The 25,950-nt window shown below is 36.0% G+C and overlaps 3 protein-coding genes across 3 annotated transcripts; 2 read left to right on the top strand and 1 right to left on the bottom strand.

Annotated features, from left to right (window-relative positions):
• The first annotated feature begins 10,651 nt into the window (after nucleotides 1-10,651).
• On the top strand, nucleotides 10,652-11,239 carry LOC133805605 (uncharacterized). The gene has a single exon (XM_062243784.1). The coding sequence runs from the start codon at nucleotides 10,652-10,654 to the stop codon at nucleotides 11,237-11,239; it is 588 nt and encodes a 195-aa protein (XP_062099768.1).
• A 2,123-nt stretch (nucleotides 11,240-13,362) lies between these two features.
• On the top strand, nucleotides 13,363-14,577 carry LOC133806974 (thioredoxin M-type, chloroplastic-like). The gene is made up of 2 exons (XM_062245068.1): nucleotides 13,363-13,721; nucleotides 14,114-14,577. Exons 1-2 carry the CDS (start codon nucleotides 13,505-13,507, stop codon nucleotides 14,431-14,433), a joined length of 537 nt encoding a protein of 178 aa, XP_062101052.1. The 5' UTR covers nucleotides 13,363-13,504; the 3' UTR covers nucleotides 14,434-14,577.
• Nucleotides 14,578-15,146: 569 nt separating this feature from the next.
• LOC133806972 (transcriptional corepressor SEUSS) lies at nucleotides 15,147-23,296 on the bottom strand. The gene is made up of 10 exons (XM_062245067.1): nucleotides 22,820-23,296; nucleotides 20,835-22,410; nucleotides 20,627-20,746; nucleotides 20,303-20,351; nucleotides 20,006-20,220; nucleotides 19,851-19,919; nucleotides 18,345-18,442; nucleotides 17,837-17,930; nucleotides 17,299-17,368; nucleotides 15,147-16,584 (listed from the first exon to the last, which is right to left on the bottom strand). Exons 2-10 carry the CDS (start codon nucleotides 21,921-21,923, stop codon nucleotides 15,578-15,580), a joined length of 2,811 nt encoding a protein of 936 aa, XP_062101051.1. The 5' UTR covers nucleotides 21,924-22,410; nucleotides 22,820-23,296; the 3' UTR covers nucleotides 15,147-15,577.
• Between the last annotated feature and the right edge of the window lie 2,654 nt (nucleotides 23,297-25,950).

Raw genomic sequence — 25,950 nt, 5'->3', positions numbered from 1 at the left:
CCAAGGATTTTAAACCCATGATCACTTAGGGAGCATATAATACATACCGATCGGGGTATACACAACCAATGAGGACGTGACCCTAAGTACTAAGCAAGCTCAAGTTTTTCTAGGACATTTGTTCAACATATGTTCCAAAAGTGCAAAAAACAAAAACAAAAAAGGCATGGTAGGGAGACTCGTAGCCATGTCCCTTATAGGTGGTCGGCCAAACCATCAACCCTATAGGGTGTTCGACCTATCACCCATGGGGTGGTCGACCTGACTATTTTGTTCATGGTACTTAGTGAAGTATCATACTACTCACATTACCATGCTTGTTAGCATGAAAAACGTAAAAGGAGTAAGGTTAGTATGGCGCATGAAATACATGTTTTCAGAGTATATTGATACTTGAACCAATGAGGGTTGTGAGTTTATATACTTAGTAAGCATTGGAAATAAAAAAAAATTCAATCAATACGCTGAGTTCTCATAACATAAAAGCATAAAGACATAAAATGTAGTATGTAAAAATTGTCAAGTACAAGGTGCCCCACCAATGGCACAAAAGGAAAGACAAAGAATAAAATACCAAAAGAAGACTAACTAGGATGAGGAGTATCCTCTGAAAGACCGCTCTGAGCCTCGGTAGCCTCACGAGCCAAACACTTCTTAAGCTCCTTCGCTCGCGTCTTCTCAAGAAGGAAATCCAAGTTCAGATTTTTGTTGGACTTCTAGATCAAGTAGAAGCAAGAGAAGGCAGTCTCTGAATATTCCTCTCGGGCCTTGTCCCGGGCAGCCTTGACCTCTTGCTCCTTCTCGACAAGAGCATCCTTCCGCAGTTGGGCCATTTCAGCAATCAGCTTTTCTTTCTCAGCTTCGGACTGTTTGAGTTGATCGGCAAGTTTCCCCTCCATTTGGGTTACCCTGAGAGTCAACTCTCTCACTTCATGTTGTTTGAGCTCCACGGTACTGCAGAGAGTGATGATCTCTTCATCTTTCAAAGTAATATCTGCATCCCTAGAGCCAAGAACGCGCCTAAGGTACAGTACCTCCTGGCGGACATCTTCAAGATCAAAACAAAGGTTGGAAAACATAGAGGTATACTCCACAGACCTATCACAGGCATGGGAGACCAACATCAGCACCTACAAAAAACATACAAGTGTTAGATAACATCAACACACAAGCTAACCACACAAAAAGAAAACTTTAGAGGACTTACACTCTAAATGTCAAGGAGTGACTTCGTGAGGGTGGTGCTCATGTCCTCATTCTTAATCCCATTAAAGGTCATTTTCGTCTGCTCCAGATGGGATGCTTGGTCCATAATGGCACCTAAATTCTGTATGGTAGACTGGTGTGGCTCAGATAAGGGAGCAGGCGCAGAGGAGGAGGCGCCCGCATCAGTGATACTGGGAGGAGCCAACATGGGCAAGGATGGCTCTACCTCTGCAACAGGACTAGACGCCAGTGGAGCTGAAGGAGGTGCCTCAGGAGGGACCTCTATTAGCAGCTCTTGCTCAACCTTGGCCCTCTTTGCCGCTGAGATGAAAAGGCTAGTCTCGGTTGGAGTCAACCTTTGTTGGGTGTGAACAAAGCCGAACATATCTTAACCTACAAAAGAAGATCAAATAGTAGCAGGATATCAAACACAGATGAAACATAAAGTTAAGATGATAAAAGTGTCGAACCTTCTGAATGAGATTCGGGTTCGAATGTGGCTTCATCAAAGTCATATGAAGCAAGCAGTGAGTGCACGGATGTACCCACCTCATCTCCCTCTTATCCTGCTAACACAGGCCAAGAGGGTACCTCCTCGATATGAATAGGCCCCAAGGAGTCTATGGCGTTCATGGGCTCAGTACCATCTTCATCTAGAACATCAGCAATAGTAGAGGTAAACAGCCTGACCTTCCTAAGGTTCTTTGAAGTAACGAGAACCTTGACGTTCTTCTCCTCGGGGGTCATGGCAATCAATACCTTGGCCCTAAAAATCATGGCCTGGGTCGGGAGCGGTATATAAAAAGGCCCAACATGCTTGAACTTGGAGTAGTTGACCTCTTCATCTTTTGTGAAGAAATAGTTGTCAGCATATCTAAATGCCTTGTTGTTTCCAGAGATCTCTTCCAAGAAGGTGTCGGTACCCTCACTTGTATAATGGTGGAAGTGGAAGTACCCTGAGTTGCGCTGAGAAGGGTTCGTCTTTAGATCAAACAAATAGTGGATCTCATGAGGTACTGGAGCAGCCCATTTTCTACGATGATAGATAATGTACAACACAGATAACATCAAGATAGCGTTGGGAGCCAACTGAGAGGGACTAATACCAAAATAATCTGCCATGCTCTAGAAATATGGATGTAGAGGAAGTAGGGCGCCAGACTTAATGATAGAGCATGTACAAGCGCACATACCCAAAGGGGGGTCCTCGACTCTGTCATCCGGACCAGGGATAGTAATGGAAACACCAGAAAGGTCGAAGGCCTTCCTTAATTTCTTTACCTTCTCTTCAGTCATGTCAGAGGCAGCCCCTTTGAACCAAACTACCTCGTAATCAGCATAGCATGACTTCTCAACCGGTTTCCATATGATCTCACTAGCAAAGGTGGCCCCAGAATCTGATGAGTGGAACTCTTTTTGTCATCTCTTCTTCCGCTACACAGCTGGTGAGACTGTCTTGCTCTTGGGATAACGGTGAGCCACCTTAGGTCAGAACTTGTGAATAGAATGCTCCTGAGGGTGAATACCCTGGCGATGAGAGCCCTCGATATATTCTCGCTGAGAAGAGGAGTCTCGCTGACCAGACAGACTCCACTGAGATATGGCCTAAGAGCCACGAGGAGTACTATGCTGAGAAAACATCTGAGAAGAGTCATGTGAAAAGCCTTGAGTGATGTGCCTGGTAATGTAAGGATTATCTTCGAAAGGTTGTCAAGTTGTCTGTTTTACTCTCACCATTGGGCTATACTTTTTCAAGAAATTTTCGTCACTGAATAAATATAGAGCAGAATGGGGGAGAGCCCTTTTCACCATTTCCAACAACTCTTGGGGAGTACGCTCGCTCAAAGACTTGTCAGAAGAAGAGGAGTTGGACATCTGCAACAAAGAGAGGACAAAAAGTAAAGTTAGTATATCTTCATAATGAAACTCCCTACCACAAACCATATAGGCCAATGGTTGGGGGCATGTCTATTACTAAGGAGAAAAAGTGAAGAAATTAAAGGGAAAAAAATTTAGGGTCCGGGGTGGTCGGCCTATGGTTGGGCCGACCATCCAAGATCTTTGATCCCTAAAAACTTCCCAGGGGGTATGGTGATCAACCTATGCTAAGGTTTGGGCCGACCACCCAGGCCTGGGAACCCTTGAAATCACCCAAGACATGGGAAATGCAATCTAGACTTGGATTTGTAACCCTGGGAGTCGCCTATGTTGGGAAAACTTATACAGGATCTTTATTTATTTTCGTGTATATCTAATATTAAACAAATTAATACGAGATAGCCTAAAACATTTTCTAAAATTGAATTCAAAGAGAAACAAAGAATAGAATACTTACAGTATGCGCAGCGGAATGAAAGAGTCATTCCTTCAGTTTCTTTAACTCTTGTATCCTCTCTGTCGCAGAGTATTATCAAGAAACTGAACCGATCTTCTATTTTCTTCACAATCTTCCAATGTATCCTTAGAACCACCTAGAATAGTGTGGGAAATTCTCAACACATGAGATAGATATAGAGAGAAGAAGAGAAAATAACAAAGAGACTTAGAAAAGGACTTGTGTTTAGAGAGAATCTAAAACTATCAGATTACAAGTGATTAAACTTATCTGTCGTCTCAGAAATCTTAACTCATGACTTCTCTCTAAGCACTCCTTTTATAGACTTAATTAGGCCATTTAATTTAATTAAAAAATCAATAAAATAATAGCCATTTTAAAGCCCTAGGTCGAAATTATCATGGGCTTTAGGCCCGTGAAATTTCCCATTTTATTATAAGCTCATTGGACTTAAAATCAAGGCCAGTATTATTTTCTATTGATTTAATTAATTAAATAATTATTTAAATCCTTCATCAAATTAATTATTTATAATTTGAACCTTGATTTAAACTTATTTATTAATTTAGATACCAATTTATCTTAATTAATAAATATGCCATGATTTCTCTATTCTTCTCAAAATTACACAACTCTGTGAAACTATCCAAAATTGACCTGGTCAACTTTGATAATTCTAATTGATGATTAAATCAATTAATTAAGACTATCTAGATGATTTCATACAAGGTACAATGGGGACCATAGGCCTATGAAATCAAGCTCCAATAAGTTATCATAAATCTAACAAATAAATTTACTAACTTATTAATTCCTCGTGACTCCACTATAGACTCGAAATTGCACTCTTGAATTCATAGAATGCTCTATAACAAATATAGATACACTATTAATTATCCATTGTTACAACCACAATTGTCACTCGATCCTCTATAAACGGTCTACAATGAGATAGGACTAAAATACTGTTTTACCCCTCATTGTAATTTATCCTTAAAACACTTAGTTCCTTGTAAATGATATTTCAGTAAACTAATTTAATTACTGAAATGAAATATCTATCATTTAACACCTTGAACCAAACTAAAAGGAAACTATCATTTCACTTCTTCATCAGAAGCTATAGATGTTCATATCTATGATTAACACTCCCACTCAATTATACTACCGAGTTCCCAAGATGTAAGTATGGGCTAGTCCGTAGGGTAAGCTGGTAACGAACAAGTCAAAGAACTCAAATAATACAATTAGTTAGAATACTAACCACTCAGAATTGAGATTGAATTGACCTATGGTCAACTATATGATATGACTAGAATAGATAATAACGGTATGTTTACTTATCTTATCAATTGTCAATATCGGTCCAGTCCGATGTAACAAACACATCCGATCTTATCTACTTTGCTAATGTTCTGGAAAGAACATAACACTGTAATGTAAATCATATCGTATCGTAGATTGGCAAGTCAGTGTAAATCCTGTGCACTGACTAATCTTAGGACTAACTTATTTTGAACATATAATCATATTTATATTCCGCTGTGATTACGTCACTATAAATAAGATTAGCTATATGCTCGAGATTTAATAGAAGTTTATATTAAACAAATAATCATGAAAATAAAACATGTGAGCAAAGTGATTAACCAAGTCAAAAAATGATTTCTATTCTTTTATTGATAATAAAATGAGATTACAAAGAATTTGGGTTTTAATTAGGGCATAAAACCCCAACAGCCTATGCCTGTATCTGAAAGCCTGGAAATTGCACAAGCAAGGGAAACCCTAGGGGTGGTCGGCCTATGATGGGAATTGTAGGCCTGGAAATCGCACAGGCTAGGGAAACCTTAGAGGTGGTCGGCCTATGATGGGAATTGTAGGCCTGGAAATCACACAAGTCAAGGAAGCATGGGGATGCTCGGCCCATAATGAAATCTACAAGCCTGGATATCGCCCAGGCTAAGGAAGCCCTAGGGGTGCTCGGCCCATAATGAAGTTTACAAGCCTGGAAATCGCCCAGGCTAAAGAAGCCCTAAGGGTGCTCGGCCCATGATGAGATGTGTAGCCCTGGAAATCGCACAAGCCATGGAAAACCTAGAGGTGGTTGGCCTATGAGGGATTTGTAGGCCTAGAAATCGTCCAGGTAAGGAAAAACTAAGGGTGGTCGGCCTACATACCTCTAAACCCTAAAGTATCACGCAAAAAGAAACAAGGATCAAGTCAATCTTTGATTAAAAATAAGTTTTTTATTCAAACCACACAGTTGTTTTAAATCAAAATAGAGAAAAGCAAGGAAATTCAAACAGATTCATCAAAGACGTAAAGATTAGGAGAGAATGCTTACCCAAGAGAAGATACGCAGAGTTGATGAAGAATTGGAGAATTCCACAGCTCAGAATTTCTTGAAGGAGGCGCATGGGTCATGGATCTGATGAGTGAGGCCCTACTTATAGCCTCTCAGGCTAAGCATATTTTTAGGAATTCAAATTCCTTTAAAAATATCTGGTATTGTTAAAAATTCAAATTCCTTGAAAAATATATTATATTTTTAGGACTTCAAAACTCCTTGAAAAATCTATTATATTTTTAGGACTTCAAAATTCCTTGATAAATATACTAGATTTTTAGGAAAATAATTTTCCTTGAAAAATATAATTATTTTTAGGAATTACAATTATCCTTGAAAAATACGTGCTGAGCAAATTATCAATAGTTGATAAAAGTACTACGTAATGTCCTAAGGGACTTTGCTGCTAGAGTACTGCTACGATATGTTTCTCGGGCCAGATCAAGTTTACCATAATGTTGAACAAAGTACGATAAACTTGGGAGGCAAATGTCATCCCTCAAAATTCAAGAGATGATGTGGCGAATGAGAAAGTAGCACGTGGCATCACAAGTCATGGAAAAATGACAAAGTATTGAAAAAAGATCGATGAACAAAAATGGATAGGTCCAGGACCTATAGAGAAGTCGATCAGGCTTAAACCTCCTAGGAGTGGTCGGCCTGGCCCTAGACCCATAGGGGTGGTCGGCCTGACCCCAACCCCTAGGGGTGGTCGGCCTGGCATGTTCAAGAACTACATGAGATGGTCGACCCACCCTATTCTTCATAGGGTGGCCGACCTAAACTCCCAAATACACTTCGCTGGATAAAGTTCACACTTGTTCAAGTTGAAATCAACAAGCCTGGCACCCAAAAGATCAACAGACCTAGCACCCAAGCTCTAAGGGGTCATCCGGCCTAGCACCTAAGTCTCATAGACCAACCAAGACTTAGTGTTTTCCTGAAGGTTTCAGTTGTGCATCGTCAACCACGATCCAGATAAACAACGAGAAGATCCACAATCTCATAATCATGGGGAGGTGGACACGTATCTCCACTCCCAATGATCGTGTACCAAACCACGATCCCCAGTCTTACTCATCATGTAACAGCCCCTGGGTACTATAAATAAAGGTCCCAGGGCTTCATTTACAAGAGACAAATATTTTTTGGAGGAGAAACTCTAGGCAAATTTGTGACAAGTGAACTCTTCAGTTCATCTCTGTAATTGTCAATTGGGTGATTCAATACTAAAGACTAAGTTGATTAGGTTATTACTGTTCATCAGAACAGGGCTGAACCACTATATATTTGTGTGTGTTTTGTTTAGATATTTGTACTCTGTCGTATATTTATATTTATCTCATTCAAAAGGTGTCGTATACTGTACATACGACTATTGGTCAATCTCACAGGTCAACACTCTTCATTATTTTTCATGAACGTTTCTCAGCATTGATTAAGCATTATGTCTGAAAAGGGTGGATTCATGGCTGCAAGGTAGCAAGAGGTGCCTCAACAATTTCTCAGATGTTTTTTTGCAAATGATAGTTACTTGTATTGTAAAGCAACAGAAAATGAGGCAACTCGAGTCCAAACGTTACTTCAGACCTTTGAAAATGCTTCAAGGCAGCAAGTGAACCTTGATAAATCCTCGGTTTTCTTTAGTTACAATACATCGGATATGACAAGGAATCTAGTTTGCCATAGGCTAGGTATTCAAGAGGCTAATGTTGGCAGTAAGTATTTGGGATTACCGAATACCATGGGAAGGAATAAAAATGTCATCTTGGGTTTTTTAAAGGAACAGGTGAGATAAAGGATACATAACTGGGATAGTAAGCTTCTATCTAGAGCGGGAAAGGAGATCTTGTTGAAAATGGTGATTCAATCTCTTCCCACTTATGCTATGAGTGTGTTCTTTTTGCCTCTTGAGATGTGTAAAGACTTGGAAAGATATATGTGTAGATTTTGGTGGCAGTCAAACTCAACACAACAGAAAGGTATTCATTAGATGAGTTGGAAGCGAATGAGTTCTAGCAAGAGTTTTAGAGGGATGGGATTTAGGAATCTAAGAGATTTCAATTTGGCTCTCTTAAGTAGACAAGGGTGGAGGTTAATGGAGAGAGAGGAATCTTTGGTGGGGAAAGTTTTTAAGGCTCGGTATTCTCTGCGGAGTTCTTTTATCAATGCCAACTTGGGAGCCAACCCAAGTTTCATTTGGAGAAGTATTTGGGAGACTCAAGAACTATTGCGAAGTGGTATGAGATGGAGTATTGGTTCGGGCAACAATGTCAACGTCTTGGGGGAACCGTGTGATAACTCTACAAAATAGAGTTATTTTACCACTTTTTATGTGCTAATTGTTGCTTAATTCTTGAGTTCTTAATTGATTTATTAAGTTTTTAAGTAATTTTACATTTATTAGTCTTATTGTAATTTTCTAGATTTTTATACATTTTTATAGATATTTTATTATAATATGTTGTAGTTTAAATTATGTGTAATTAATATAGTTTAGTTAGAAGTAAAATAAAAGTGCAATTTTGTTGATCTTTATTGATAAATTAAATTAAGTTTTAATTAAGTATTTTCAAATAATTAATATGATTTATTTATAGTTGAAAATATTTGATTGTTATTTAATTTAATTTTTTATGGTGTAGGAATTATGTTGTATCTTTGTTGTGTTTGAAGAATAAAGAGAAGGAAAGAAGATTGGCATTTGTGAAGAAGAAATAGCAAAAATTGGCAAGGCCATCTTCTTCAGCAGGCCCACACCAAGGCCCAAAGCACCCCACGGATTGGGCCGCACCTGCCCAGGCCCAACCACATCTCTCAGCCTTCACGCCTGCCAGCTTCAGCCCCAAGTCAAATGCCACCTCCATTCAGCCACGCCTGGCTGCCCATTGACTCCAAGCCTCCTTCACCTCATCACGCCGCCACCTATCCACTCTCCTCAACACCCAGCAGCAACACAACTCCATTACACAACCGAATCACTTCAGCTGCTGTTTGTCACGCCTAAAGCCCAGGCCATCAGCAAAGCAGCCCACCGTGGGCCTGCCACCAGCCCGCCTGTTGCATTAAACCCAGCCCTTTGGCCCAAGTCAACCAACTGTCATTTCCTCCATTCGGCCCACCACCGAATTAACTGAACATAGCCACCAAAAAGGCCAAAACTCACATTTTTATTCCCAATATTTTTCACTCAAATATCAATTCACTCTTCCCTATTTTTCTTACCTAAATAAACATTCCTAATTTATTTTTTTTACCCTAGCTTTTCACTAATCTTTTACCCAACCAAACATTTCATCTTTCCAATACTCTTACACTTACTCTATTTATCCTACCACTTCCCAACACAATTAAATTAATCAATTTATTTATTTTAATTTGATTAATTTAATCTCCATATTTTTCCTATAAATAGAGTCTTGTAAGACCATTTGGGGAGCTCTTCTTCTTCATCTTTTCAACATCTTCTACACATATTTTTCTCTCTTCTTTTCACTATTTTCTCTACCATTTTCATCTTTTGAAGAGCATGTCAAGTATGTTATTTTGTAATTTTTATTGCAATCTAGTTATGAGCTTCTAATCTTTTTCAAATGTTATTAAGATGATGATGAAGCAAAATGTAACTAGATAGTATTTTTTTTTTATTGTATGTTGATTTCCTATTTGTGTAACAATGTTTATGGATTTTTCTATCAAAGATATGCATTTTTCATCTATTATTGAGTGTTAAAGCATATTACACTTAGTTCTTCATTATGCAAAAATATGATATTCTTTGATTAAATGTTTTTCATTAAATTGTTCACATCTAATTCTTAGAGCATAAGTATCATATTTTGCCTAAACATAATCTCTTTGATTTTTTGTAGTTTCATTAGGTTGTAACACAACTAATGCTTAAAAATTATATCTTATATAAGTGAAGAAAAATCCTACATTTTTTAAAAAAAACTTGTGCTTGAATAGAAAATGTATTTTGAGAAAAAATATAGTGTGATTTATTTCAACTATATCTAAACTTGGGAATCAATATACTTATAAATACTATTGAACTTGCATTTTGTGGATTCTAATATCTTAATAATCTTATTTTACATATCTCATTCGAAAACCATTTTTCTATTTAATCTTAAATCTTTTTATTACTTGTCTTTTATTTTTCTAAAACAAAATCTCATCAAATATTTGGAACTAGGTTAGAATATTATTGCTTTGTTTGAAATAGTTTCTTTTGATGTTAGTCAACTCCCATGGGTTCGACCTCGTACTTACATGAACATTATATTCTGAAACGATTCGTGCACTTGCGAGTTTAAATATTAAAACATACCCTCTTTTGGGATCAACACCGTGGTTACCTGATAGGCTCCATCCGATGGTTGTTTCAATGCACCCAACAGCATCAAAAGGTCAGTACGTTGAGGAAGATAGAAGAAAAAGCTTGGGATGAGGATCTGATTAATTACTTATTTGAGGAGAGAGATATTAAGTTGGTTTACATTATTCCTCTTAGCTCTACTGTAGGCCATGACAGGTGGTACTGGTGGATGGATGGTACAGGGCATTATATGGTCAAAAGTGCTTATCACCTGCTTCAAAATCTGAAAGAAGAACAACATTTAGATGCAGACTTGGCATTATAGAGGAAACTGTGGAGTTTAAAAGTCCCTCCAAAGGTGAAGAATTTCCTGTGGCGTGCTCCTACTGGATGCTTTCCTACTCGGGTTCAACTTCGCATAAAGCATGTCGGTGTAGTAATGGATTGTCCAAGCTGTCATCTCTCTGCAAAATCTATTTTCCACTGTTTGGTAGATTGTCCTTTTGCCTCTCAGTGTTGGCGGAAAGTTGGTTTTCAACTTAATGCAGGTGAGACATCAATTTTTGCGTCTTGGTTCAGATCATCTCTATGTAGGTACTCTAAGGAGGAATCGGCTAGGATGGGGATGATGTGTTGGGCAATACGGAAAGGGCGGAATGATCTTATTTGGCAGCAAAGGCATTCTTCTGTTGATGAGACAGTAAACTTAGCAAAACATAGTCTTGATCAATGGATTAATGCTCAAGAGTTTGATAAGCAACCGCCCATAGGTATGATAGTGCCTGGGGATGGGAGTGAGCATTGGGTAAAGCCTCAGGAGAATACGATCAAGGTTAATGTGGATGCTTCTATCGCTATTGGTAGAGGGACGTTTGGTCTAGGTTGGGTTGCGCGTGATCACACAGGGTTGCTACTAGAAGTTCATGGACGCAGCAGGAATGGAGTTGTCACTCCTGAAGTGGTTGAAGCAATGGGGGTCAAGGAGGCTCTCAGTTGGATTAAATCCAAAAATTGGCCTAGTAGCTGACTCTGGTTGTTTAAGAGTGGTCCAAGCTATTACAAGCTCTTCATGTTTAATATCTCCTTGAGGTTTATTGATAAATGGTTGTATGGAACTGCTCCATAGTTTGAACAATGTTTCTATTGTCTTTGTTAAACGATCTGGGAACAAAATTTCTCATCATGTTGCAAGAGAATCTTGTTCCTCCTCAGATTTTATTTTTAGAGGGGATGATATTCCCTCTATTTTGTTATCCTTGAATTTTGAGGATAGCAGTTATTAATGAAAGCATCTCATTAATAAAAGAAAACTAAAATTTTGCTATTAATATTGTAAAAATTATATAATTGTTAGTACCACATATGATTGATGTATGTGTGTGATTTTAAGATAGAGAAAACAAAAACAAAAACAAAACCCGACCATATGATTTTAAGACAAAAAAAAAAGCACTAAATTTTCAAATTTCTAAATCATGATATTTTTATCAAATTAATAACATTTTTTAATGGATAACTGTTCCTTATTATTCATATGTTTTTAATATATTTTATTATCATCATATAATTTTAAATTAGTTATGACATATGAGCTTATTAATAATATTGATTTCAAGACTTTGAGAGGAAAAAAAAAAAGGGTATTTTATATTTGTACCCAAAATTTGATTAAGACCCTATTTTTATTAAAAATTAATATACAATATATATTTTTTCAATTTATGCTCACATTTAAAAAAAAAAAAAACTCTTTTTCATATTTTAAAAAATTCATGTAAAAAATATATATTTTAAATATTTAAATAAAATAAAATATATATATAAAAAAAACTTATTAAAGTAGAAGTTTTTTTTCTAAAAGATTATATATTATTTTTAAAGAAATTATGAAAACAAGATAAAATAAAATTATTAAAATTGACAAAAAAAAAGACATTAAAGAATATCAAAAAATATATTGAGAAAAAATGTTAAAAATGATTTAAAAAGTTAATTTTTTTTAATTAATGGGATTTCTATATATATTTTTGGGGTGTAAATATAATGACCCAAAAAAAATTATGGACAAAAATTATAAATGAATTTGAGATGCAAAGATGAAAAACATACATATAATTGTAATTCCATTTATAATTTTTTTATACAAATATACATGTATATATGGTATTTTTTTTAAGAAAAAAATCAGTTTGACATTTGTGTTTTTTTCAAATACGAAATCAGTTCTTGTATTTTGTTAAATAATAATTCGAATCTTATATTTTACAAAATATATCAAAATAATATTTTAGTCCTTAGACTCAATTTTCTCGAATAATACCGTTTGATTTAATTTTAGCCATGAGATCTAGTTTATTCTAATGGTGTAAAAATGATGTAAAAACTTGTGTATAAAATTGTGTTCTTGGAACTTCTCCCAGTAAAAAAAAAACCCTATAAATAACAGTGGTTTGTGTATTGCTTGAGTGAAGGATAATACCTTTTGAGTGAAAAAAAAAATGTAAATTTATTAAGAAAATCAAAAAGATTTTATCTGAAAATAGTATGTGAAAAGGGTAATCTTCTTGATACCAAAAGCCACATGCCAATCATAAAGTAATAGGAAAAAATGCAGGTAAAAAGATGTTAAGATAAGAAAATACTATAATGAGTAGAAAAATGGATTGAAAGAGATAGAGGGAGGGAACATTTTCTCATTAATTGTCTACCTTGTTTGTATATACATTTTTTTTTAATAATTTCTTTACAGTGGAATATGGCATTAATTATGATGAAAATAACTGGAATGAATGAATACCAAAGAAGAAAATAGCCAATTTTATGCTCCAATATGGATAAGAAGTAAGAAGTCTGTAGCCACACCACCACACTATTATATATGCCCTGGAGATTTTTCTTTATACCATTTGGAATTTTCCTCACTTCAAATAAGTTTATTAGGGCAATTTTAAGGGCTATGAAGGATACATTTTTTTATATATTTGTTATTTTGTTCTTCTATAGTTAAACATATTGGGGTTCATTAAACAAAAAAGTATTGTCCACATATATTCAAGCACTTGTTAGCACCATACAAATCCTAGCATTATATCCACTTTATAATAAATACATAAAAATAATAAAAAGAAAACCCAATTTTAGATTTTGAAATCTTCATATCTAAAATTGAGAACAAATCTCAACACCAAACACCTGTCCACCAGGTATACAAACACTTACATTCCTTTTTTTTCTTTTTAGAACTCCATTAAGCCCAAAAATAAAAAACTGAATATTGAGATAGTTCTTTAGAATGGCCTTGGGGAACTGTTTGCAGGTGAGTACAACAAGAGTTGGTGGTGCTGTACAATGCCATATTCGTACATTTTCTTCAAGGGAAAAGCTTAATTTACCAAGTTTCAACAAAGGTTTGAAGAAATCTGCTTTGTCTTTCCCTTCTTTGGGTTATTCTAAAACCACATCCAGGAAATCCCTCTTCGTTTGCCAAGCTCGTGAAGCTCTAAATACAGGTATATATATCTATATCATTATATATTTATGTATAGTATTGTGTATTCGAAGTAAAACCCAATTCAAATCTTATGATTTTGTTTAGTTTTCTATAAAATGTGATAATTATTACATGTTTCAATTCTTGGTATTTCTTTTGTATTGTAAATATGTTATAAAAGAGTTAATATATGAGTAGATTTCTTAAAAAGGTAACATATTAGGTCAAGAGGTTTAATAAGTGAGTGTGTGATTCAAGATTCAAATAACTACATGGAAATATGTGTGTTGATATGATAATAATAATAATACAAGAAGGAATTTCCTCAAACCGAAACATACCCAAGACTAAAGATAAAAGAAATTTAGTAAGTACATGTTGATCTGATATTTAATCTAACATTATATGCAGTTCAAGTGGTGACAGAATCAAGTTGGAACAACCTTGTGATTGCAAGTGAGAATCCAGTTTTGGTGGAGTTTTGGGCACCATGGTGTGGACCATGTCGGATGATTGCGCCGGTGATCGACGAGCTGGCCAAAGAGTACTCCGGCAAGATTGATTGCTTCAAGCTCAACACTGATGATAGCCCCAACATTGCCACACAATATGGAATAAGAAGCATCCCAACAGTGCTGTTTTTCAAGAATGGTGAGAAGAAAGAGAGTGTCATTGGAGCAGTGCCTAAGTCCACCTTATCTGCTACCATTGACAAATATGTAGAGCAGTGAAAACACCCCAAAACATTTTAGTACAACCACAACCAGTGTATGTATGTAACAAACACAAACATCAATAATTATTCTCAACCTGTCTTTGTGCTTATATTTTTCTTTTTTAAGAAAAAAAGTATAAATACATATTCATTGTTATTATGTTTGACCCATATTTTCTGATGAATTTTCAATTGTCTATATATTTGTCATTTATTTATTAAAAATGTTGTTATGGTGAGCAATATGAAAATCACTACAACTACACAATATATGAGTACAGGCGACAAATTTTTAAGCAATATTATTATTAGGTGGTTTGTTCTCCTACCCTTCACATCGATGACAATTGTTTGAAGTGAAATATCAAGTTAATTAAAATTATCTCCACCTTTCTGATTAAATTATCTCTTAATATTACACCTTTTTTTTTACTATTTTGATGTGGCAAATGAATTTTTATGTTTCAGCTTCTATTTTTTTTTTGTTGGGGGGGGGGGGGGGGGGGGCAATAATAGCCTTATTGGATTCTATTCTAATTACACTCAAAATCACTTTGCATTGTGATGTTGAATCAAACCCCAATAACTAAATTCTGATGAGACTTGCAAAAAAAGTATAATGAATATATAAAATAAATATGTACCTCTATTATGCTCTATTGTTTGGTCAAATATATATATATAAATATTAAATTTGGAATTAGAGCAATATCTTTTGAAAGAGCTACAAAAGAAAAACAAAGCTTGTTTTGCTAGAATATACTATTTTGGTCAATCATATGCCCTGTCCAATCCGCTAACACAAGGGGGAAAGGAAAACAAAGAGACTGGAAGGAGCAAAATCTATTACTGTAATATATCAAGAAAAGTAAAAAAAAAAAGGAAAAGAATATATAAAAGTACCAAAAAAAAACCACAAGAAAAATTAGCCCTCATCAGCAACACAACCAGCCACCAGATTTTCCTTTTCTTATATATAAATTTCAGATTAGTACAAAGTGGGAGAGCAGCCCTGTTAAGTATATATCAGCAGCTCTTGTTTTTGACCATCTATCTCCCACAGGGCCACCCACAGGCAATTCTGCCAATTTCTCAGGCTGCACAAGCAGGCCATAATCAAGGACCACAATGTCAAAGGTGTTCACATTGAGCTTTTTTTCTCAAGGGGATGGTTTCCAATCAAATTGAAGATTATTATACCCATTAACAGCTCCTAGCCCACTAAGCAGCTGGTTTCCCAAATCTTGCTGTTGATGATGCATCATCTGGTCTCGACCTAAAGACGGCATTCCTACCCTTCCATTTGCCATGGAATTATTTCCCATTTGAACTCGAATTCCATTAGCCATGGCGGATTGGCCAAGTCCGCCACCCATATTGCCAAATCCTGCAACCCCCATACCCGAATTAGTGTTGGCCATGCCGTTCCCCACTAGGCAGTTGCTATTATTTATACCTGTGTTGTTGCTTGTTGGTAATATACCATTCACATTTTTTACATCATGCCCCATGGATCCAACACCGGCCATACCTCCTGTGCTGTTAAGTTGGTTATTCATCATCATTTCATGTAGGATTTTCTGAACAGAGCTCTGTGAATCACTCGGATCAGCCTCACCAGAAAGAGCCGGCTGTTGCATGGACATATTTGCGGGTGAGTTTGTGGTGTTCATGTGATTGGCAGCTGACAAGGCGCCATGTGATGTTTGTTGTGGAGGATTGTTAGATGATGAAGGTGTTGGTGACTGAAATGGCGAAGGATTAGGTTGCGTCGGTGGCATCGTACTAGAAGAACTAGGCGATGGAATCTGCACTGAACTACCTCCATAAGGGCTACTTGCATTATTCAAAGAACTTTGCTGTCTCGAGTTCATGGAATTTTGGTGAAGCAGCCCAACAATGGTACTTGGAGAGGTAGATGTGGAAGCTGTGTTCATAGCATTACTTACACCAGCCACACCATTGCTTGCAGCAAGTTGCATGGTACCTTGAACAGAGTTTTGGTCACCGTTCGAATTATGGGACATTGCTTGCTGCTGCTGCTGATGCTGTTGTTGCTGCTGTTGCTGTTGTTGCTGCTGCTGTTGTAGCTGTTCTTCAGATTGTTGTGCTTGACTGTGAACCCCAGATGGCGTACTAGTCCTTCGAGGGAACTTGTTCAAACTCTCTGAAAAATAGAGAAAGATAAGCAGCAAATATAAAACTGCATGCTAACAAGAATGAAACTATTCTCATAAGAAATCTAATCCAATAACTGAACGAACTTGGTTGGCTCAAGTTGTTAAAAGACATTGAGAGAATACAATATCATGTCAATGTTTTGTGAGGGAAGCCTGCATGAATTTTTATTGTTTTTATTATTAAATTATGTGGAGGAGAGTCACTCATGTTAGACAGCTAATAAATTATTCGGTTGATTCTTTGTTGGACTATAAAGATTGACCTTTTTCCCAAGAAAAAAATTGATGAGTTGGCCACTAGTGCAACTTCACTTGTAAACTAACATTAACATTTGTGTAACAGAGTTGGCCATAGCAGTTATTTAAAACTTATCAATGCACCACAGATAAATTTCACGAGGACATTTTCAGACTTAAATTCCCAAGCTATTTAACTTTCACACAAATCCCTGAACAGTATTATTTTTTTTTTTAAAAAAAAGGGAAATGTGATATGCAAATGGCAGACATAACATGAATAATAAAGTAGACATAACTTTCTACTCTGCAACCAAATTCTTTGCACATTGTTATAAGCTTAATTTATAAATAAAAAGAAAAGTGGAGTAAGGCAATCGTAGATCTCAACTTTAAAAAAGTATGCATACGAAAAAAATAATAGATAATTAAATCTAAACAGGATTAGATTGCATTAAACTTACCCATAGGTCCTGTCCCTGTTTCTCGACTGTAATCGATCAAGTCTTTCATACTATTAACCACTTCAGAAATCTGAAAGGCAAGCATAAATGTAATTAGAATTTAAAAGAGAGGGAAAAAACAAAAAATCAATAAAACAGTAACCAAAAAGCTACTAATGTAAAAGTTGTCTTAGAGTTGAGTCTGGTCATATATTATAACATTTCTAAGTCTTTCTCAATATGCATTCACAAAGTATTAGAAACGTAAACCTGTTTGGAAAGATGGTTGTAACTAAAATACAAGTGATATGAGATATTATATGATATTGTTTGGACACTCCAAACTTGTGAAAAGAAACTACTTGAAATATTACTGTGCTATAAAGATGACATAAAGGTGAAAGTGAAACTTTTTGGCACTGTGTCTTGATAACATTTAATGATATCTCACCAAAATCTAGCAGATTCCCAAAACACACCCACAAATAATTAAATGTCACAATCATAAACAAAAACTGAAACACTAATGATATACATTTTCCTTTAAAGAAAAAATTACCTGCAAGCAGCGTACATATCTCTTCGTATAGCCTAAATCATTCACCAACGGCACCTCCAAAGTTTTCACCAATTGGCGAGCTGATGCCACAAACCTAACATACAATTAGCCCCATTTAAATCCAGTCAGGACATTTAAAATCAAGTCAAATCATTAAAGTCATAATGCATAGGAGTCGTAACAAATTGAACACCAATGATCTAAACAAATACGTGACCCTTATTGGTGTGAAAATTATCCAACACAGAGACTGAAGATATAGAAAGCAGCTAGAACTACTTCACATTAAGACCTAAATATGTCAAAATAAATAATCCTACTACAGAATTAAGTAAAATACCCAAGGGAGCTTGAGAAAAATTGGAAAAACATTATCAAATGCATTATTCTATAAAGAACTAAGCTAAGAATACTTGCCCTATTTAGAAATGTCAGAATCTATTCATTAACTGCCAAAATTTAATCAATAAAATACATTTATCATATGGGTAACTGTGCAGAAACCTACATATTACAGTTATTTTGCATCTCTGGAAGTGAGAGATTGGAAGAAGCATTTTGAGTAGCTGTTTGATATTTTTGAGCTGCAGCAGCAAGCTGACTAACCTGTACAGCAAAATAAACATTAGCCACCACTGACTAACATAACAGCAAAAAATGCCATATGATTCATATTCATCCATATCTTAATTCCAAAAAGAATTACAAGGGAATCCACATCTTAATTAATATATCAGCAACTACGGTTGTGTGAATCCAAATCATTACTGACTATAATCAACATGAACAAAACTGAATTCAGAAATCCAAATTCTACTATAATTCAATTCTAGATTTTTTGTATAGGTCAAATTATTAGCCAATATACACAATTTTTTTATAAATATTTAATTTACAGAACACCCAAGTAAAAGGAAAAGGTATACTCAGTACCAGTCCCCAAATTTTGTTATATGCTTCACTCTTATAGATTCAAAAATATGTCCACAAGCAAGAAGCACACTACTTTACTCATGCCTTGGTAACTACTTTATATAAAATAATAATAATATTAAATACAACACTAAATAGTAAAACATCATCACAAAATTATTTAGGAAAAAAAATATTCTTGCTATGAGTTCAGTTGGAATAACTTGTACATTTTGCTTCCAAATATAGAAAGGAAAATAGCAATAGCATTTAAAATATAGTTTGGATAATGTATTTTGAAAGAAAAATAAAACTAAAACTAAAAGTAGAACTATCAATGAAGTTTGAGTTCTTAAAAGAAAAAATGTCAAAAGATGAAGGTGAATCAACAGAAAAAAGTTGGAATTTTCGTTTTCATAAAAGATAGACATGGAAAAATATAAAAAATCATTTGCATGGAAACTTCTTACCGCATTGGAAGAGACTACAACTTCCAAAACACATAATTGTTTAGTAATGTAACTTGGGAGGTCATCAAAATATCAAAAAACCCTTATAGCACTTCATCCAAACACTGCTAGTTAGGCCCCATTAGGCTAAGTTAAGACATTGAAAGCCATGCCAAAGCACTAAAAACCGTTAAAACTGATTTCAGTTTTGACAAATATTTTATAATAATATAATATAAAGAACAAAATTGTTCAAAATCTCACGGCCAATACACTTGAACGCTGTTCATTATTATTTCTTTTGCAAAAAGTACATATATACACATTCTACAAATTAAACACATTATTATTTTATATACACACATTCTACAAATTAAACACATTTTTTTCACTGCAATCTCAAACACTTCCAATTAAATCAACTAAAACCCATCTAAAGTTCCCTTTCATTCTGATTACTCCTCCTGATCATTAAGTGTCTTCCTGTTAGTGTTACCAATTAAAAACCCACTCAAATAGTCTATCAATCACCCATTCATATACAGGTATCTACTCAAAGCCAAGATAAATCCACAAGACCATTACTTGAATTTTTCAGCGCACTAAGATATTAGAGCTTCCTTTGTTGTAAAGAAAAATTGTTAGCAAGTTACCTGAGGTACCAACAATCTTCGAGGGATTAGCTCTTCATGACGCCTTGCACAAAATTCCCAAGAGCATATCTGGCATTAAGAATGAACATACATAAGTAACGCCTTTAAAGAAGTGAAGCCAAAGGATATGTGAAAACATTTTTTCTGAACACAACCTTGAGGTCAGGAGAGAAAACTATTCGTAGTTGGCCATCACGAACAACACGAAGTTGCTCAAAAACACTTTCTTGTATTGCCTTCGCATAGTCTAAGACAATCTGGCCTGAAGAATTGTGGTACTCACGGGGCATATCAATATACAAAAGTTCCTCCAAAGTACCACTTTCATACTTTATTTTGAAAAGCCGGGGGAGAACCTCTACTGTCGCTTCTGAAAGAACATCAAGCATAAAATCAACAGTTATAATAGGCAATAAGCATTAAAATTCAAAAATGTATGTAATGTAACGTACCGAACCCACGGCCAGGCTTTCGATTGCATATTTCACAATGCCATACTTCCTGCAAATTTAGAAAGTAAAATTTAACTTAATTACCAGTGAGCAACAACTTTTTTTATTTTTTTTAGCACCAGCCTGGAAATTACCAGTGAGCAACAACAAGCATTAGAAACAAACAAAACTCATATCCACCAGTAGATGTACTATGGTTTTTTTTTTCTTTTGTGTAAATCTTCAAGTGCACGAGCATTTAAAAAGACGAGAAAATATAATCACATTTGGGGTGAACCTATCATTGGCAATAAAATGTCATAACGTAGTACGGCAGCAGCATACCTGTGGGAAAACACCATTTGTTTGCCGACCAGCTCCATACATAGAAACACACCATTTCTTTTTTGCATGGGGAGCAAAGAAATCAGAAACAAATTTCCTCCAGAATTCAATATTATTGTCCTGCGTGAAAAGTAGCCATTATGATTATAAAAAATATATGTATACTGAAGGAAATAGTAAAAGGAAAAAGAATTCCAGCTTATCGTACTTCAGGCCTTTGTTGTTGCTGATGCATATAACTTGTCAAACGCCTTGCACACATCCCAGGTTCATATGCAGGTTTAGCAGGAGATCTCAACGGCAAATTCTGCTGTTGAAGCTGTTGTAATTGAGACCGTTGCGGAGGCATTGTCGATAAGAAATGTTGCTGCTGCTGTAATTGTAAGAATCTTTGCTGATGCAAAAGGTTAATCTGAGCAGCAGCAGCTTGAGAGGACTGCCTTGACATGTGGAGGAATTGCTGTGTCTGTTGATGTTGTTGCTGCTGCTGCTGATGCTGCTGTTGCTGGTGTTGTTGTTGTTGTTGCTGCTGCTGGTGCATAAACAACGATTGATCAGAATGCTGGGGTTCCAACTTCACCGCTGGTAAGCTTCTTATAGTCTGTAGTTGTTGTGGTTCCATCTTCACTGCACTAAGATTTCTCAAGGAATGCAACTGTTGTTGTTGGGGTTGCAGCTGCTGTTGTCCATGTTGATCGTTCGCTTGGGGCTCTAACTTGACCTGTCCAACCCCAGCTAAGCCTCCTCGCATAGCCTGATATTGTTGTTGCTGTTGCTGTGTATTGTGAGGGGAAGAAAACTGTTGCATTGGCGGCTGTCCGTGTTGGAAACTCTGAGGATCAAGCTGTTGAGACTGTTGTTGATCCGATAACAGCTGGTTACTAGAAGCATTAGAAAATTGACCCTGACCTTGACCAGAAGAGCCAGGGTTAGGCATATTTGGTGAAACATAAGTTGATGAAGGAGCATTGAAGTTCATTCCATTGCCAACAGAAGAAAGTGGATCTGACTCAGACCCTGTATCAATGCCCCCACGCTGGCCACTTCCAGGACCAGAAAGCCCAGAATTTGGAACTCCATTACCAAACGATTGATTTAGGAAAGAAGAAACGTTAGGAACATTTCCAAGCACATTCATATTATTGTATTGAGTTCGCGGTGAGACAAGGGAAGGAAAAGCTGTCTGTCCAGGTAGTGGACCACCTTGAGCTCCCAACATACCAGAATTCGATCTCAAAAGCGAAGGAGGAACAGACTGGGCACCACCAATGGGAGGGGTCGGCCCTGAAGGTACCATCTCTTCTCAAAACCACAAGATACAAACGGTGAACCAAGTAAGACTAATTATCTAAAACATAAATTGAATAAACTAAGATTACATAACAAGTTTCAGAGCACAGGGAACAGAGCTCAGCCCAGATAGTATTTCAACCCAAAATCCAAGGCCAAAGGCTTCAGACTCATCAGTGTGCACCAACAGAAATGGTAAAGCTTTGTGCCAGAGCATATTGTGCTGAGTTTTACATAACACAAGCCAGACACCAAAACAAGCCAAAACCAGATAACAATCTTTGATTCTGAACATTCTAGAGTTGCACTATCTCCGCAAAACAAGCAATCTTCCCCCGGCTGTCGCGTGAATCTCTGTTTAATATACTAAGTTCCAGATCCACTGTTACCTCAACCATTGAACACAAAATGCCAAACAATCAACAAATCGGACTATCTCCCTCCCAAACCAAGATTCCAATTTAAAATATCCCTCACTTCTATTATCCAAAACCCTGAACAAAATCACAAATCAAATCAGAAATCTAAGCCAAAAACCAAATCTTTAAACCTCAAAACACTAAACACATAAAAAAAAAACCAAAGCAAACAAAATAAATTATACCAAATTGAACAAACACAATAAAGATATAAACCTCAACTTCACAACTTCATACCCAAATTACACTCCCATAAGCCCCAATACAAAGTGTAAAACAAAAAGAAAGAGAAAAAAAAAACAAACTTTACCACACTAGAGAACAAACACAAGCACAACCACAGCCATAGAAAAAAAAAATGTGAAAAGCACACATTAAGACCGCTTCGATCGGACCCTTCATACACCCAAATCAACGATCCAGAACTCCACATATACAAGAAAACGAAGCTAACAAAACAAATAACAGACTATCATGAACTCACCCGGAGTAGGAACCAAAAAAAAAAAAAAAAGTTCAACCAATAGATAAAAGCCAAAAGATATTCCAATCCAAGCTGATTAAAAGACGAAAACACAGACTCGGATTCCTCTCCCTTATGCTTCAAAACTCAAATAACGAATACACCAGAGCTCAGCTTCTTCTTCTTCTTCTTCTTCTTCTTGAAGTAGTTTCAACTCTAGGGTTTCTCAGCTGTATATTTCTTCTCCTCTTTTTTCTCTCATGGAGTACACACAAACACACGGCCCTGTACCTCGCTGTATCACAGATAGAAAGGAGAGAGAGAAGAGAGGGAGAGGGAGAGAAGAGAAGAGAGAGAAAGACTGAGTGTGTTTGTCTAGCGGACGTCAAAATTGTATTCGATCGGATTGAATTTTCCTCATTCCATTACCTCTTTACCCTTTCTTTTTTTTTTTTTCTCTTTCTTCTTCTGCTTCTTCTCTCTTTCTCTCTCTAAATGAAGTCAAATCCTATTCTTCTCGTTCTCTCTCCTCAGATTTCTCACATACATACTCATATCATATCATATATATATATATATAATATGCATAACCATTATATATATCCATCATCAAGCATCATGCATTGCATACTGAATTAAATTAATAATAATATAATAATAAATATGATTAGATGTACTTTTCTAAATTACGGAATTACCCCTCACTGCTCTGTGGAGTTTCTTCCTGTGTAGCTCACTCAGATCTTCTTGAGGTACTCACCATTTTTCACGTTTTTGTTTTGTTTTGAATGATAGTAGGAAGAACTCTCAATATAACAAAAATAGTAGTTTTATGTAATTAAATCATATTTTACAAACTATAACAGATAATAAAATATCTAAGATTGTTGCATTATACAAAATTAAATATTTTTAAAAAATATTTCTATATTAAGATCTCAATCTCTTATAATTTTTCTATCTTTAATTTTTAATTTTTGTCATTATTTTCAATTACCAATCTATCTTTCGTCAATTTTTTTCTTTTCTCAATTCAGTTTCTTTACGTAACTTTCTTTATTATCGTCACATTCTCTTTTTTTTTAATCACATTACAATCTTACTATTTTTTTTCCTCAAATCTTTGTCTGTCGTTACTTTATTTCGCATCATTATTTTATTCATATTTTTCTATCTAAGGATGTATCGAGTATCAAGTATGGAAAAGTGTTGGAGATGATAATAAATCTCCTGTTAGTATTAAAATTGAAGTTTGATTGACAGAGATAAAGTTAATAAAATTACCATATTACTTTTTTTTAACATACATTCATTCATTTTTTTTAAAAGATAATTATGATTTTGTGAGGAGCATAGATGGTGAGGGTGAGATCAAGTACTAGGTTGGTTTTTTTATTTATATTTTATTACTTAAATTACAAATTTAGGTTGATTTAGAGTTTTGTTTTAATGAAGGTTTATTTAGAGTTAAAGAATAAGATTTTAATTAGTTTTTAATTTTTAATTTCAAAACCTTTTTTTTTTCTTTAATTAATTAAATTTATTTTTAAAATAATTGATTAACTATTTAACACTTGACCCAATAGGGTGTTACACGTGTATTTTCGCTGGCACTTCACGAATCTATGTGACACTGAACAGTTAAAAGTATTATACTGCAACAAAAATGTAACACTTGGGGGTTTCATTAGGAAATTTTTTAATTGGGGGTATATATGCAACAAACCCATACGATTATGGGGTTATGATGCAAATATCCCTATTTTTTATTAATTTCTCGAGCATTATTTTTTTATATAACTTTTTATTCAATTTATCTCTGTTATACCCAGATTTCGAGCCATAGTAAATATGACCTCGAAAGCTGAGTTCGCAACAAATGGTCTCGTGAGGATTAGAGTGATCTAGGATTGTAAGTCGAGCCTGCAAAGTATGATGTATGATCTCGAATGCGGTGATCTCGAAATGACCTCGATCTCGAAAGGTGGCTCCGAGAACACCTTCATCTTCAGGAACTTCGGAGCATGGTTCTTGAGCTCGATATCCCATCTCGAAAGAAACGTTAGCTCGGGAGATGTCAGTGGCTCGCACAATGACATGAGACCAGAAACGCTGGAGCCTTGAAAATACGCTATAACCACATTGAATATCTACAAGTATTATAACTATGAGATGTAGCCCTCATTAATTGATGTAAATCCCCAAGAATTGTGGGATATTATTTAATACAGTTACACGCCCCCTAATCTTTGGGGGACGTTTCCTTTTATATCTGATTATTGGCATCTAAAGCCATTTATTTTTATTCACAAAAGAGTAACTACCCAAAATATGTGGGATAGTATTCTGCATCCTTCTCTATAAATAGAGAAGGCATGCACCATTGTAAAGGACCGAAATTCTGAGGCTTGAGAGAAAACTCTATAGAATTCATGCTAAAGAATTGTTCAGAGATAATCTTGAGGTTAATAACAGAGACTCGTGGACTAGGCAGATTTAACTGCTGAACCACGTAAAAAAACCGTGTTTGATTCGTTTGTTTCTTTTGGTCATTGTCTTTAATTGTTTGCGTGCTCTCTTCTTTTATCTGTTGACGAAAAACGGCGTCAACAGTTTGGTGCTTTCATTGAGAGCCTCAAGCATCCATCCCTGAGAGATTCATGGCTGCAAACAATCAGAACACTCCTGAAGAAAATTACCCAAGGCGTCCTGGAAAACAGCCAATGGAGAACCCGGACGCTGATGAAAGGAGTGGGTCCTCTGATTCCCGGGGACCACCTCCACAACCAAGGGATGAGGACATGTACTATAACCCTGAGCGTTATGTCCCTATTGTAGAATTGGAGAATTGGCAGCTGAAACAGCTGTTGGCAGAAGCCAACAAACGTAATGAGGAGTTGACTAGGTTAGCCGCAGAGGCGCAGGTGGCTCAGCCCCCGCCTCCACGCGAAGACCAAGTCCCTCCTCCAAGGGACGTGCACGTTCCTCCCCGGAGGCCCCGTGGACGTCCACGAAAAAATGCTGCCACAAGGAGGCCAGCACAACCTTCAGCACCAACAGAGCCATCTGCTCCTTCTAGGCCTCAGAGGAGCACCCGAGCTCGGGTCCCGCCTAATCCACCTGTGGAAGTGCCTGCAGGAACTGAGAACAAC

Source organism: Humulus lupulus, chromosome X (genome assembly GCF_963169125.1).
Source record: "Humulus lupulus chromosome X, drHumLupu1.1, whole genome shotgun sequence".
Classification (NCBI taxonomy): domain Eukaryota; kingdom Viridiplantae; phylum Streptophyta; class Magnoliopsida; order Rosales; family Cannabaceae; genus Humulus; species Humulus lupulus.
Note: the sequence above shows the minus strand (reverse complement) of the source record. Positions and strands in the feature narration are given on the sequence as shown.